At 41.7% G+C, this 17,155-nt stretch overlaps 1 protein-coding gene across 1 annotated transcript in view; it reads left to right on the plus strand.

Moving 5' to 3' along the window:
* Positions 1 to 17,155, plus strand: part of LOC109931406 (zinc finger protein 91-like) — a 53,377-nt gene that overhangs the window by 20,596 nt on the left and 15,626 nt on the right. Inside the window, exons 6-7 of the mRNA XM_048619396.1 lie at positions 9,386 to 9,493; positions 10,631 to 11,771. Coding sequence (XP_048475353.1) covers positions 9,386 to 9,493; positions 10,631 to 11,771 — 1,249 coding nt within the window. The remainder of the gene's footprint in view (positions 1 to 9,385; positions 9,494 to 10,630; positions 11,772 to 17,155) is intronic.

The raw sequence follows: 17,155 nt of genomic DNA on the forward strand, positions 1-17,155 counted from the left end.
ATGCTTAAAGCATTTGAATGGTCTCGCGCCACCTGGCCTGCTGTCTTCATCCAGCTCTACACGTTGTTATCTGAGTTCAGAACCAGGGGGTTACAGTGGAAAGATTAGGATGGGGCCAATTGAGTCTGAGATGCGATATTTCTTCACCCAGAGAATGGTGAGCTTGTGGAATTCTCTGCCATAGAAAGCGGCCGCATTGATTTTTTTCAAGAAGGGGTTATATGTACTTCTTAGGGGGTAAAGGACCGAAATGTATCGGCGGAGCAGGGATGTGGTTGGGGTTGGAGGGCAGGGAAGAAAGCGAGGACAGGGAACTGAGTTAGATTATCAGATTGAATGGCCTACCCCAGTCCTATTTCCTAAATCATTTTTATCTATATGCTCAGCATCAAAGCTTTAACTTTCCGGTAAAAAAAGTACTGATAGTGTCTCAGAAGCTTTGAATTTTTTCTTCGTTAACCTATTATTCCCAATCAACCTGTTCAGAGGTGTTATTACACATCTCTGGAGTAGGTCGGACTTGACCTTGGATTTCGTGGTCCGGGAAGGGCCACTTTCAAACACTTTGACGTTTTGCAGCTGGGGAAACGACTAAATGCTTAAAGTATTTGAATGGTCTCTCTCCATGTGACTGCAATGCTGTGTCACCAAATACAATGGCTGGGTAAATCCTTGCCACTTTCGGATAATGAACCATCACACGTGTTTCCAGGTTAGTTTGGGATGCTAAACTCTCTCTCGTAATAGCTCCCACATTCTCGGTATTCTCTAGTTAAAGTGAAGTGGATGCAGTAAATCTTAAATTTAAAAAAAAAACTGTAGGAGCATTTAACAGATCTGCCAGCGATTGTGGAGAATTACAGAAATTCACTGTCAATGCCCAAACCTGAAAAAATACACCATTTCTGAAATCAACAAATGCTATAAACAATGCCGCGCATTGACAGAATTTTCTGTTCTAAAATTTGGTTAGAGAAGTTGCTTGTGAAATGAACATTATATTTATTAGTGATTAATTCTCATCTATCCATAAGTGGAAACATCTTTCACACGTCTTCAAAGACGTTTGGTGGAAGACCCTGTGGCTATGGCACTGATAAGTTGACTCCTCTGTCTTGCATTCTGAGACTTCCCTTGTCGCTTGAAATTCCGATCTCTTCACTTTAAAATAAACTTGTATCAGGTTGGATGCTGAAAAGATGTTTTCCCTTTTGGGAGACACTAGAAGGAGGAACATATATCAATATACAGGCTCGTCCATTTGAGGTGAAAATGGAGTCGATTTTCTCTGAGAATGGTGAGGCTTGGAAACTTTCTTCCCAGAAGGTGTTGAAGGCTGAATCATTTGCTTTTGTTTTTAAAGGCAGAAATAGATAAACCATAGAAAAGTTACAGCACAGAAAGAGGCCATTTAGTCCATTGTGTGTGTGCTGGTCAAGCAAAACTAGCCTCCCATTCTAAACTCACTCTTGTGGCAACCTGATTCCGAACAGAAAACATCTTACAAACTGAATGGAGGTTGTTTCACCAATCGATTGCTCAATCATATTTTCAGTCGCCAATGCAGATCAGATTGAATCATGAGCAGTGAATACAGAAAATATATTGCAACACGTGCAAATAAATGGCTCTTCAGTTTATTTTTTCAAAATTGCCTCACAGCCTGGCTGGGAAAATATTGAATTCTACCACAGGTATAGGGATTTTTAACATCAGCAGAAATAAATCTCATCCTGATCCAGACATCGATTTCATTAACAGCAACATACAACTGTTATAGTTGCTGGCAAACTTGCTAGTGCATAGTATTGCTGGTGATGGGTTTTCCATATATCAGCTATTTCTAAATGATGTATTTGCTGATTTGGGATATTCTGACAACTTTCTGGTAAAATTAAAGATGTATGAAGTCTATCGCCTTTGTCCTTCTGTCATTCACTCCATCATCCCACCAATTTAAAGATTAGGGAGTTCATCACTGACTGCCGTGTTGGATTTAGCTGTTAATGAAATCCAAACTGATTCATGTTCATTGGGGTTTGTTTATTCTACTATTAATAGGCTGAAGCTTAGTTATTAATTCATTTAAACTAGTCTTTTGTTCAACATATGACAGGTAGAGTCTGTGATATCTCTTACTCAAGTTAACTCTTTTTGAAGGGCTTTCCTTCTCATCTGCTCCATCCTTACCTCCAATAACTGTAAATATAACTCACAGTGTCAAAAGATACACTGTGGTAGACGCCTTTTTTTGTATCTTCCTGCATGACATTTGCTGAAATATAAAATGGTAGGTAAAGGAAATTTGAAATAAAAACAAAATTCTGGAAATGCACAGCAGGTTGTTGGAAACAAAAGCAGAAGCTGGCATGTCAGTCAACGTTCTTTGCAAAGTAGTTACCAATATCTATTTCATCTCACCAGCATACAGGGGACTGCACTGTGACTGCAAATATAATAGACTAAATTACATGGAAGAAATATCTGCGGACTTGCACAGTGAGGAAGGAGGATATAAAAGCACAAATCTTTTACCTCTTGCGACAGTATGGGAACATTTGTTGAACAGAATGATTTTGGCATCTTAAAATGATACAAAAGAGGTACAAGGATCCGTGGTTGAGAAATATGGTTGTTGACTTGGTCGCTGAGCTGGCTTGTGTTTTTTTTTCAGACATTTCGTCACCATGCTAGATGACATCATCAGTGGAGCCTACAAAGAAGCGATGTTATTCTGCTCCGCTTGGAATTTATACTGCCTGGTCCGTTATGGTGAGTACTACCATTTCCGGTTTTGATCTGTATGGGTATATATATGAGGTCCAATATTTTTCCAATAAATGGAGGCTTATAGCAGATACGAAAATTTATATTTGATCTTAGCATCATGCTAGAAATAGCAGAGCAACAGCCTTTATGTCAGCTTAGGCAGAAGGGAGTTTGTTTTAAAAAAAGCTCAAAACAGCAGAGACCCTCAAGGAATGTAGAACGTGCAAGAGGGAGCTTAAAAGGAAGATTAGGAGGTATTAAAGGGGATATGAAAGTATTACTGGCAGGTAAAATAAAGGAAAATCCTAAATTGTTTTACAGTCACAATGGGGGTGAAGAATAATGAGGGGAAAAATAGGAACCATTAAGGACTACAATGGTAACTTGTGCGTGTATCCAGAGGAAGTAGGTAGGGTTCTAAATCAATACTTTGGCTTGGTGTTCCCTCGTCAGAGGAACGTTTTTGTGTAGGAATCAGGGAGAAGGTCCATAATAGAATTAAATAAATTAGCATAAACAGAGTTGGTGTTCGTTGTACAAAAATATAAATTACTGGAAAATCTCAGCAGGTCTGGCATCATCTGTAGAGAGAAATCTGAGTTAACATTTCGGGTCCACTGGTGCTGCCAGGCCTGCTGAGATTTTCCAGCAATTACTGTTTTTGGTTCAGATTTTCAGCATCCGTAGTTCTTTTGGTTTTTTTTTGACGTTCCGAGTAGTCTGGCAGTCTTAATTGAAATAAATCTGATGGGCTGGATGAAATGTATCCCAGGTTGAGTGAGGCAAGGGACAGAATAGCAGGGGCACTTTCACTAATTGTCAATTCCACTCTGACCACAGGAGAGGTGTTGGAGGACTGAAGGAAAGCCAATGAGATAACATTATGCAAGAAGGAAGGAAGGGATAAACCAGGAAGCTACATGTTAGTCAGTCTAATCTCAGTGAAGAAAACTGTTGCAAGCAATTCTGAGAGATTTAACTGCATTTGGAGAGGCAGGGATTAATTAAGAACAGTCAATACGATTTTGTTAAAGGAAAGTCATATCTGACCAACATGATTGAGTTTTTCAAAAAGGTGATCAGGTGTGTAGATGAACACAATGCATTTGATACAGTCTACTTGGACTTCAACAAGTTTTTTGTTAATGTTCTGCATGTGGATGATACAAGTATTGATGGGTTGACAAATAGTGAGGAGGATAGCCTTGGACTACAAGAGGATACAAACAGGCTTGTAGGATGGGGTGATCAGTGGCAAATGGAAATCAGTATGAATAAATGCGAGGTGATGCACTTGGACAGGACAAACAAGGCGAGGAAATACATGATGCATGATAGAACCCTGGGAATCACTGAGAATCAGTGGGACCTTGGTGTTCATGTACAATGGTCCCTTAAGGTATAATCCCACCAGGTGGCTAAAGTGGTTATGAAGGAAATGGTATATTTGCCTTTATTAATCGTGGCATAGAGTTTAAGATTTAGAGGTACTGGTGGAACAATATAAACCATTGGTTAGACCACAGCTGGAGTATTATTTGCAGTTTTGGAATCCACAATATAGGAAGGATTTAATACCACTGGAGAGGGTGTAGCAGAGATTTATTAGGATGTTGCTTGGGCTGGAGAGTTTCAGTTATGAAGGGAGATTGGACAGACTGTCATTGTTTACATTCGAGCAAGGAAGGGGACACAATTGAGCTGTATTAAATTATGAGGGGCACAGATAGGGTAGACAGGAAAAACTTTTCCCCTTGATGGAGGGATCAATGACCAGGAGTATTTATTTAAGGACAGGACAGAATGATTGGAGAATATGTAAGGAGTAACTTTTTCATCCAGAGGGTGTTGAGAAACAGGAATTCACTACCTGTAAGGGTGGTCGATGCTGAAAAATTCATAATTTATAAGAAGTATTAAATGTGCAACTGCGATGCTGAGGCTGTCGACCCAGTGCTGGAAAATGGGTTTTGAATAGTTTGGTGGTTGCTTTGAAAGGCACAGACATGATGGGTCTTAAGGGTCTTTTTCCTGTGCTGCAGATCGCCAAGACTTTGAAAAAGAAGCATGATAGTGTAGAAAATGAGGACGAAGGAAACCCTATCATAGTTCTGGGAGGGAGGAATGGGGCAAGGGGAGAATTGTGGGTAATAGGGCAGACGTGCTTGAGGGTCATGCATCAAGCACCATGCCGGGAATCCTTGGGTGAGTACAAAACACTCCATTCCACCTGTCCAACTTCGTTCTCAACAAGTAAAGTCCAGATCTGCTCCACGTCTTCCCTGGGCCTGCTGTGTATGTGCATTTTCAGGAATCTGAGGCCCTTGCACGTTTGAGAATCTTCAGAATTACATATTAACATTGAATGTTAACACATCTTTAAATAATAATTTGTTTGAAGACCGTGTAAAGTAGTGTCAGTAAAAATATGATTGAAAATCGGGATTAGTTTAAATTAAAATTAAATATCCATTGCTTTGTACTGTGAAGGTACTGAGAGATGCAAAGTTTCTTGTTCGTAAGGTTCTAAAAGATTCGTCATTTTACCACTTTATTATTGAAATTCTCTACTCTGCATTGGGAATGATTTTGACATTTAAAATGATACTGCAGTTCTAACATTATGTTATTTGTATCTGAAGCAGGAAGGTGGGTTGTAGGGGAATAACAAAGCTGGAAGCAGTAGCTCATCAAACCTTGGAGAAGACACCATTCCAAGGTTTAAATTTCCATTCTTCTACTGTATGGCATGTTGGTGATACAAAAGACACTCAAAGTACAACAGTAAGAAATTCAGCGGGGGGAAGAAACTGAACCATGGCGGTTCATTAACCCAGGATTCCGCGCGGTGGAGAATTTCATCTATGCACAGAACACAAGAGCAGTGCGCAGGCGTAATACCGAAGGAAAACGGAGCAGAATGGGATATGGCGACGATTGTTTGGTTTCGTTTCGGATCTGCAAATGGTAAGGTTGAGGGAATGTGGAGGGAGCGATAGATCCGGCGGGTGCAGGGAGAGGCTCTGCGAATATCTTGTAAACATCGCAAATCCCGAATAAAAACGTCCTGTTCCCCCGTTTGAACCAAACGGGACCACTACTCAAATAAAGGCTTCCTCTTAATAGCAGGCCCGGCAGCAGACGCCATCTTTACTATGGGCAGAGTGTAGTGTGCGATGTGCGACCGCCATCTGTGTTTAGGGCAATGTTTGGAATGACACGGAAGAGTATGTTGCTCGTTGCTCACAGTGGAAACAACTTGTCCAGAAGGTTGTATTATTTCACACCCAGTGTCTTATTGAAAAGGGAAGAAAATCCTGCTGTCTGCATCACACTACCTTGCAGAATGTCCTGCCCCATGCGGTTCTGTTCAGTTATATGAAGATCAAGTGCAGAAAGTAGACATCATCCTCGAATCGAGGGACTGCCAATACAATAAGGGGCAATGTGAATCAGGGAGCATGCACGGTTATCCTGGTACGGGGGTGCAGAATAATGTGAATTTTTAAAATAACACAGAAGGTGCTGGAGAAACACCATCGGTTGGGCAGCCTCAATGGAGAGAGAAAACTAGTGTTAATGTTTAGAGCTGGATATGACTCTTTTCTATCCTGTATTGACAATGATATATTTTGGAAACTTCTTTTACTGTGGCTTGGAAGGGTGGATATATGCACAGAAAACTCAAAGGGAATCATTTGTCTGTTTGAATTTCTAACGTGCCCTGACACTGACTGTTCTAAACTTTTTAACAGATATTTAAAGAGGATATGCAGTCATGTACTCCAAACAAACCTCACATGAAATTGTAGCACTATCACTTGAGTCTTCAGAACCTGGATAATATTGGCTTTTGAATGTAAGTATTGAGCTCCCTGATGTTACCACTCTTACATTTAATTTCTTCATCATATTCTCCTGTAGATCACAGAATCATAGTATCATACAGTATAGAAGAGGCCTGTCAAGTCTGTACAACCAAAGCCACTCTAAATCTACACTAGTCTTTTTCCAGTACTAGGCTCATAGCATTGAATGTAATAACATTAAAAGTGCTCATCCAAGTACTTTTTAAACATTGGTGAGGTTACCCTCACAGGCAGGGCGTTCCAGACCCCGACCACTCTCTGGGTGAAAATGAAAATACTCAAATCCTCTCTTAAACCTCCCTGCCTTTCATTTTAAAATTATGCCCCTTCAACTAAGGGGAACAGCTATTTTCTAATCACCCTGCCCACACCCCTTATAATCTGAAGCATCTTTATCAAGTCTCCCTTAAGTCTTCTTTGCTCGAAAGAAAACAACCAGAGCTTATTCAGCCTCTCTTCAAAGCTAAAAAGCTCCAGCCCAGGCAATATCCTGATGAAACACCTCTGCATCTTCCATTGCAATCACCTGCTTCCTATAGTGTGGAGATCAGAACTGCACACAGTAATTCATCTGTGTCATAATCAAAGTCCTGTATAGCTCCAACATAATCTTGCTGCTCTTTTACTCTATGCCTCGACTGATAAAGGTAAGTGTCCCATATGCCTCCTTAAGTATCCTCTTAACCTTCTGTGCCACCTTCAGGGATTTGAGGAGCAGCATCCCAGGACCTTGTCTAAAATCTTCAATCTGTATCCAAATATCTATTTCTTATCAACTAATGTGGACATCATCTTTACCTTTTTTGGCCCTCTAACCAACCTGTTTGGAGATGTTATTCAACACCTCTGGTGTAGATGAGACTTGAACCTGGGCTTCCCAGTCATCATCTTTATCTACCTTATCTAAACTAATCATAAACCTGTACTCTGTGAAATCTCCCACCTTAGCTCGCAATTAAAATCTCATTGCTGAACCAGTCTGCCCTCTCTCAGGGATCCTCCTGTCCTTCACAATATGTGTTAGTCTCTGGTTTGCACAGACCCAGATGCTCTTTGTTCCTGTGTGTGATGTTCCTGACAATTGCAAGGTGACATCACCATCTTCCTGGTCATTTCTTCTGATATCTTTCCAGCTGCAGTTTCCAGCAATATATTCCAGAGTTGAGCATTTTTGACCATTCATCGACAGTTTTGAGTTTCTAGCACTGTGCTGTCTTACCTGTGAGTGGTTCTGTTACTCGAGGGCCAACAGGTCTCCTTTACACAGGTGCTGAATCGATTTTGTTACATTTCTCTGTTTCACTTCCGTCCTTTCCCTGTTGTTAATAATACTTGGCTGTTTAATATTTCTCGCTACTTTAGCCAACTGTGTATCAATGAGATTTCCATCACGGCCCATTCCGTGACCATATGCTACTAACATAAAAGCTTTATCTTTCCATAGTATCTTTCAGTCAGGAATTACTTTTTCTGCACTTTAGTTCTTTTCTCTTCTGCTTATCTTAACCATCAAATTCTGCACCATGTTTATTCCCTGTAATTCATTCTGAATATCCTGAAGCATTAACTCTGTCTCTTTCTGCAGATGTCAATAAAATTGGTAATCCCCAGTTGCCAATGGAGAACATGTCTGACTTTCTTGAACCACTGCAGTTTGCATAGTGAAGGTGCTCCCACAATGCTGTTAGGTAAGGAATTACAGGTTATTCAACAAATGGTAATGAAGGAACAGTGATAGATGTCCAAATAAACAACAGTTGGTATTATTTCCAACTTGTAATTCAATAGAATGATCTGAGATATTTCAGAGGAATGTCATAAATCAACATCTGACACCAGACCTCATATTAGGACAAGTGAAAAACTGGATCGAAGGGAAATTTCTAAGGAGAATCTTAAAGAAAGAAAGAAAGAAAGAGTGGTTGAAAATCGGAGAGGTTTAGGGAGCAGATTCAAAAACTTATGGCCTTGTAAACTGAAAGGACAGTATTAGAGGTAAAACAGTTAAAATCAGGAGGCTAAGGGGGTTGGAATTCAGGCAGAGTAGATAACTCGGGGTTGTGAGGCTGAAGGAGACTACCAAGAGAAAAAAGAGCCAAAGAAACATTTTAGAATAAGAATTTCAATAACTTGGTGCTTCTTCACTCAACAAATATATCAGTTAGTGAGCACAGAGGTGATGTGTGAACATGACTTGGTACGGGTAGCAGAGTTTTGGATGCGTTACAGTGAGGTTGAATGTGGGAGGCTGGTGGGACTTTGTTAGGATAATTAAGTCTCGAGGTAACAAAGGAATGGATGAGAGTTTCAGCAGAAGATGAGCTGAGAATTTGGGCGGCAAGGTGGCTCACAGTGCCAGGGACCTGGGTTTGATTTCACCCTAGGGTGACTGCACATTCTCCCAGTATGGTTTCCTCCCACAGTCCAGATATGTGCATTTTAAGTGGATTGGCCATACTGAATTGCCTGTAGTGTCCATTAGCCATGGAAGTGACAGGGATAGGGTTGGGGGGGGTGGTGGTTTCAGGGTCTGGGTGGGATGCTCTTCGGAGGGTTGATGGGGACTTGATAGGCTGAATGATCTGCTTCCCCACAGCACGGATTCTATTCTGTGATACAAGAATGGTGTGGGTGATGGAAATAGGTGGCTCTAATGATGATGGAGATATGTGGGTGGAAGCTCATCTTGGAGTGAAATGTCTCCCTGTGGTTGTGAACACCCGTGTGCCCTTCACTTTTCTAACCAGCGGTGTGGGCTTCTGAGGAATCAGAAGTCATTGCTGTGATCAGGCGTGTTGACACTGATTGCTGCGCACAGAACATTGGAGTGGCTGCATACATGCACAACTTCTCAGGTTAGCGGGAACATTAGGCAGTTATGTTCCCCCTTGGGTGTCCCTGGCGAGCGAGTGTGCAGTACTCACTGGCATGATAGAAGCCTTTAGAGAGAACAATGGGCACTCTATCATCACCACAGAAAATGTTATTTAATTTAGTAAGTTTCCATTTCCTCAAATTTCTATGTGTGTTAGTTTGTATTTTGTTACTGTGTCCCATGAGGGGCTGCTCAAGCAGCTTTACATTTGGTTTTGAGAGGTAGAGGGAGATTTACTCTGTTTCTAATCCCATGCTATCCCTGTCCTGGGGGTGTTTGATGGAGACATTGACAAGGGAGCTTTACTGTCAGGTTAAAAGATTAGAGGGAGCATAAATTTCAGTTTAAAAGAATAGAGGGTGCTTTATTCCATATCTAACACTACGTTGTACCTGTCCTGTGAACATTTGATGGGGCAGTGTGAAGGAACTTTAATTTCAATTTTAAAAAGTAGAGGGAACATTGGTGAACAGTCTGGATCAGCCTCAAGACAGTTGCCAGGGATGGAGTCAGTGGTTGAGGGAGTTGGGTTTGTAGCAGGGCCTGAAGTCCGTGGATTCAGTCTTCGCAGTATTTAAGTAGAGCCAGCTTATGATCATTCAGTACAGGGTTTGAGACAAGGCAGGACAGTGTGCGTTTTGGAGGAAACTTGAACGTGATGATTTTCACAGACTGCTGCTTCACTCGTCCTTCAATGTGGTGGATGTTAAGGGTCTTGGAGATTCTGACAAAGTACTAGTCAAGCATAAAATCCCTCTCTTTCAGCTGCCTATTTCTTCCATACACTCCCCTCCTTCTTTTCTCTCTCATTGAGGTCAGAGTCATATGTAGTCGAGACTGGGTGACAGATTCTCTTCCCTGAAGAACATTCCCTGAACCGGTTAGGTTTTTATGAGAATACAGCAACTTTCATGGTCGTAGTTTTTCTGTTTCCTCATACCAGCCTCTCAAATTTCCGGATTCATTCAGCTACCACACAACCTGACTTTGTGATTTTGTGGGTTCTCTCTCACTCCCATTTTTCTATTTTAAATCAGTTTCGCAAGGTATTAGATGGGAAGTATTTGCAGTTGGGAAACTGAAAACAAGCATCTGATGTTCCCCAATTTATGATGAGCTGAACATCCTTGGATTTTGAACATGGAAAGTAAAAGCACCATTGAAAGTGGAGAGAAACTGTACACGTGTTCTCTATGTGGACGAGGTTTCAGCCGATCATCTGGCCTGTCAAGACACAATTGCAGTTGTATTGAGGAGAAACCGTGGAAATGTGGGGTCTGTGGGAAGGCATTCAGTTCCCCATCAAAAGTGGAAACTCATCAGCGCATTCACACTGGAGAGAGACCATTTATCTGTTCCGAATGTGGTAAGGGATTCTCTCAGTTATCCCACCTGCTCTCTCACCAGAGAGTTCACACTGTGGAGAGACCATTTTCCTGCTCAGAGTGTGGGAAGGGATTTACTGAGCCATCCCACCTGCTGATACATCGGCGTGTTCACACTGGGGAGAGACCTTTCAAATGCCAAGACTGTGGGAAGTGCTATAAAAGTTCCGGGGAACTGATGTCCCATCAGCGTGTTCACACGGATGAGAGACCATTCAGGTGCTCTGACTGTGGGACTGGGTTCAAACGATCATCTCAACTCACTGTACACCAGAGAGTTCACACTGGGGAAAGGCCATTCACCTGCTCTATGTGTGGGAAGGGATTCATTCAGTCATCCACTCTGCTGAGACACCGCCGAGTTCACGATGGAGAGGGACCATTTACCTGCTCCTATTGTGGGAAGCGATTCACTCAGTCATACAACCTGTTGAGACACCAGCGAGTTCACACTGATGAGAGACCTTTTAAATGTCCTGACTGTGGGAAGTGTTCTCGAAGTTCTTGGGAACTGATGTCCCATCAACGTATTCATACCGATGAGAGACCATTCAGGTGCTCTCACTGTGGGACTGGGTTCAGGCAATCTTCTGACCTCACGGTACACCAACGAATTCACACTGGAGACAAACCTTTCAAATGTCCAGAATGCGGAAAGAGCTTTAAATGTTCCAAGGAACTGATGTCCCATCAACGTGTTCACACTGATGAGAGACCGTTCAGATGCTCTGATTGTGGGACTGGGTTCAGGCGATCCTCTGATCTTACTAAACACCAGCGAATTCACACTGGGGAGAAACCGTTCATCTGCTCCAAGTGTAGGAAGGGATTCAGTCAGTCATCCACCCTGCTGAAACACCAGAGAGTTCACAAGTGACTACAGTGATTGGATTTCCTGGTTAATTCGGGCACCAGAAGGGTTTAGAATTGATGCTATGGTGTATTGGATAGGTTGCTTTTCGTTTCATGTGTTGTGGCCAGATGATTAAATTGCATCCAAGGATATGGAGGGAAGTGACGGTGGTAATGATGGAGGCAGTGGCCATAATTTTTGTCTTCCTTACACTCGGGGGTGGTCCAGAGGACTGGAGAATTGAAAATGTTATGTGCAAAAGTGTATGTTTTATATGTATGCATTAGTTCAAAATGCAAAATAAATTATATTAATCACAGGTGTGTTTTGGTCTGCATGTATGAGAGAATTAAATGACTAGTCAGATTTTCTAGAGCTGTGATTTTTCCTTAAACCAGTACGAGAATTGGGGGTTCCTGGAATGATAATGGGTATTTGTTGGCATTGTGAAAATTCTGCAATCAGAGTAAGCATTGAAAAAGCATGAACTGCCTTCTGGTTTAGCAGCAGCAGGAATTAATTCTTTTGCTTAGGAGAAAAACCTATAGAGCAGGAGACTTTTGGTTTCAATTTTCAAAAATTCTGTTTGAAGTTAGATATAGTTTCTCCTGTGTAAGGAGTTAGTTGTGAATAGTTAAAAAATAGATTTTCATTTGAAAGTCCAGACTAGAAGTGTTTTGTTTGAACTCTTGAAGGGGTTATATGATGCTGTGAAAGGTTAACTTCAGTTGTGTGAATAATCAAGAAAGAGGCCATCAAACTCTCAAGACTGAGAACTGAAAGAACTGGTTAAGTCAAACCTCCAGTTGTGATAGAGAAGAGAACTTTTGAACTCTGTAAAGAGGTGGTGTTGGAATAGATGGAATTGTACTTTGTGTTTTCAAATTGTGCTAAATGTAAAAAGTTTGGTTTGTTCTCTTTTACCTTCACTTCTTTTGCATAATAAACTTTTGTTTTATTATTCAAACCAAATCTGCAGCACTGCATGCTTGTATCTCAGTGAAGTAGCAACTTGTTGAATGAAAATAACACAAAAATGATATCAAACCATATTCCAATCTGAGTTGTCCAGTAATAACATCAGCTGGGATCATGACATATGTCTTTGTACTTAATGTGGTATTATAAGCTCAGCAACTGCAAGTCGATCAGTTTAACTTTGGTGGTTTGGAAGTTCTGGAAACGATATTCTGAGACAAATGAATAGTTCAGTGTACAAACGCTGGTTAATTAAGGAAAGTTAGTGTTAATTTAAGGGAAAATGATGACTAGCTAACTTGCTAGAATCTTTAAGGTAAGAGAGGGTCAACGAGGGTAATTCTTTTGATGTGATGGACATGGATTTCCAAAAGGCATTTGACACAATGTCACACAGGGAATGTGAACAAAGTTAGAGCTTGTGGAAAGAAGGGACAAAAGCAACAGTGAGACAGAATTTACTGAGTGACAGGTAACAGAGTAATGGTTAACAAAAACAAAGTTGCTGGAAAAGCTCAGCAGGTCTGGCAGCATCTGTGGAGGAGAAAACAGAGTTAATGTTTTGGGTCCAGTGACCCTTCCTCAGAACTGATGGTGGCTGGGGAAACGTCAGTTTGTATGCAGAAAATAGGGAGGTAGGTGGCGTAGGGTGTAAATGATAGGATAGAGCCCAAAGAGAGAGAAAGACAGTTGGACAGACAAAGGAGTTGCTAATGATCAGGCTGGGAGGGTGAATAGTTGTTAATGGGGACTGTTAGTGACTAACAACAGGGGGTGTGTAGTGGCAGGAGTAATAGTTAATCATTGTTCTTCAGGCTGATGGAAGGTTTGCAGTGGAGCTCCTCAGGCGTCAGTATTTGGACCTTTTGCTTTTCCTGATATAGAAAAATGATCTAGACTTTGTGCGCAGGTCTCCATAATGAGTGAGGTCAATTTGAGTGGAACTTGAAAGGGTACAGAGTTGGTGGAGTGGGCAGATAGATGGCAGATGAAATTCAGTATGGGAAAGTGTGAAGTGACTCTTTTGGGAGGAAGAACGTGGAATTGCAATGTAACATAAATGGTACATCTCAAGGATAGTGCAGGAGCAGAGTGATCTGGATGTATATGTGCTTGAAGCATTAAAGGTAGCAGGATAGGTTGAGAGAGCTATAAGGAAAACAGACCACATCCTATGCTGTATTAAGTAGGGAGTAGAGTACAAGAGCTGAAGGTTCATCGAACTTGAACGGGGCACTAGTGCATCCAAGGCTGAGATATTGTAGACTTAGATGTTTACAGCTCAGAAGGGGGCCGTTTTGCTGATAGTTTCTACATTGATCTGATGTACTAATTCCATTTTCCAGCTTTTGATCCACAGCCCTGTATGTTATGGCAACACAAGTGAATATCTAAATACTGCTTCCATGTTGCGAGACAACCACCCTTTCACTGAGGTTCAGACTCCTGCCAAGCTCTGGATGAAAAATAGTTCTCTCTTATTCTCCCCTTAATCTTCTGCTATGACCTGAAATCTATGCCCCTGGCTATTAATCCCTCTACATATAGGGAAAAAAATGCCTTCCTATCTACCCAACTCTATAAATCTCTATTATGTCCCCTGTAAGCCATTCCTGCTCCAAAGAAAACAATCCCACCTAAACCATCTTTCCTTGCAGCTTGGACTCCCTAGCCAAGTTAGCATCCTGGTAAATCTCTTTCGGTACCTCTCTAGTGAAATCATATCCTTCCTATAATGTTGTGCCCAGAATTGCATGCAGCACTTTAGTTGAGGTTTAATCAGTATTTTATATAGTTCCAGCTTAAGATGTCTACACTTCTCTTCTACGCATTGGCTAATAAAGACAAGTATCCCAAATTGTTAGGGACATCACTTTTATTTTTATTTGGAGTTGAGAGTTGCAGTTGAGAACTGAACTTTGAATAGTAGCTTGTTTTTAAAAATAGACTGTTGTCTGCTTCTGGGAACTGGCCTTGAAAGATAATGTAGGTTAATTACTAGTTTAAGGACATTGTAGACAATTCAGCACCAAGATGTTGCTATGCCAAGTAAATGGCAGCTGGTTCAATGTTGAATTGGTTAATCCAGGCAGAAAGAAAGCAAATGCAAAAAGTGAACTCACTCTGACAAGGCTTTTGGGCAGAAGGCAGTTTTGCTTTAGAAGCTGCCAGACTGGGAAGCTGTTTTTGTAGTTGCTCTGACGAGTTACTCTCCAGTTTTTGACTTGATGAAAGTTCTAACAAAAGAACCTGAATCTATAAGAAACATGTTAAAAGTCTCCAGAGGTCTGCACAAGCTTTTTGTATAGGCTAGTGACTTCAGAATTCAAGCAAGATGCACAGTCCTATGTGCTTGTAACACACCCCATTATCCAAAGATTTCATGAAGGCCTGGTATTTATTGTTGAATCTGGCACATTGACTTTTGAAAAAAAAAATTATCCCTTAATTGTGTGTCTGTTGGTGTGAGAATCGTGGGTTTGTGATCAAAGAAGATTGAGTTTATATTGTAGATCTAATTAGTTTGCCTTGTGTCTGCTAAAGTTAATTCTTAACACTAAATTGTTAGACTTTAGTTAAGTTGTAAACTCCATGTTGAAGATCTGTTATTTGTAAAGTTTGGTGAGGAATAATTGAGCAATTTTGAGGGTCATTGAATATTTTAATATCACTGTGTTGTGAATACAGCAGTTGGGAGCCTGATTTGGTTTGGCATGCTATCCCTGTGTTGTAACAATATGCCTTCTTGAGGGTGGTTGGCTCGCCGAGCTGGTTTCTTGTATTGCGGACGTTTCGTTACCATGCTGGGTAACATCATCAGTGCAGCCTCCGATGAAGCATTGGTGTGTTTTCCCACCTGGTTTTTAAACTCTGGAGTCCATTGAGCTGGATTGCCTCACTTCCGGTTTTCCTTCGTAGTGGAATGTATATGGGGTCGAGTTCAATGTATTTATTAATAGCATGCTTCGTGGAGTGCCAGGCTTCTAGGAATTCTCGTGCCTTTCTCTACCTAGCTTGTCCCAGGATTTTGGTGTTGTCTCAGTCGAAATGGTGGTTCTCCTTGTCCATGTGGATTGAGATGAGTGAGTATTGGTCGTGTCTTTTTGTAGCCAGTTGGTGTTCATGTACTCTTCTTGTTAGTTTCCTACCTGTTTGTCCGATGTAGTGTTTCTCACAGTCTCTGCAGGGTATCTTTTAGATGACGTTGGTCCTGTCCGTGGCGGGGTGTGGGTCTTTCGTTTGGGTGAGCACTTGTCGTAGGGTTGATGTGGGCTTGTGTGCCACTCTGATGCCCAGCGGTCGTAGGAGTCTTGTGGTGAGTTCCGATGTGTTCCTGATGTAGGTTAGTGTGATGAGTGTGTCGGGATGTGTAGTATCTTCGTGATGTTGATGGTGTAGGCATCTTCTGACCCAGTTTTTTGGATATCCATCATCCCTGAAAACCTGGAAGAGGTATTCTTTTTCCTCTTGGCGTAGTTCCGTGTTGCTGCAGTGTGTTGTTGCCCTTTTAAACAGTGTTCTCACGCAGCTTCGTTTTGTGTACTACATGCCCCAACACAGTCATCACACTACCCTACATCAGGAACACATCGGAACTCACCACAAGACTCCTACGACCGCTGGGCATCAGAGTGGCACACAAGCCCATGTCAACCCTACAACAACTGCTCACCCACTCCTCGTCATGCACAGGACCAATGTCATCTACAAGATCCCCTGCCGAGAAACGCACGAGAATTCCTGGAAGCCTGGCACTCCACGAAGCATGCTATCAATAAATACATTGAACTCGACCCCATATACATTCCACTTTGTAGGAAACCCAGAAGTGAGGCAATCCATCGCAATGGACTCCAGAGTTTTAAAAACCAGGCGGGAAAACACACCGACGCTTCATTGGAGGCTGCACTGAGGATGTTACCCAGCATGGTAACGAAACATCTGCGATACAAGAAACCAGCTCGGCGAGCCAGCCAACCTCAACACCCACAACCAGAGCTACAAATCTACTCCAATATGCCTTCTTAGACAGCTTATCGACTTCAGGAAGATACTGATATGTACACCAATGTCCCTCTGACCTTCAGTACTTACCAGTGTACTCCCATTCCTAGTGCAATCCCTTGTCTTGTGTGCCCTCCCCAAGTGCATTATTTTGCATTTACAGTTTGAATTCCATTTATCTTTGTTTTCCCTAACTGACTGGTCTGTTGATATCCTCCTCCAGTTTACAGTTATTCACACTATTTACTATTGCTCTAATTTTTGTGCTATCCATTAACTTCTTGAATGTACTCCTATGTTTACGTCCAAATCATTGATATACACCATAAACAGCAATGACTCCTGCCTGAGACCTGTGGAACCCTACTGGAATCAAATTTTCCTTGAGCAGCACCCTCTGCTTGCTGCTTCTTGGTAAACT

The sequence above is a fragment of the Rhincodon typus genome, chromosome 42 (assembly GCF_021869965.1).
Source record: "Rhincodon typus isolate 14 chromosome 42, sRhiTyp1.1, whole genome shotgun sequence".
Taxonomy (NCBI): domain Eukaryota; kingdom Metazoa; phylum Chordata; class Chondrichthyes; order Orectolobiformes; family Rhincodontidae; genus Rhincodon; species Rhincodon typus.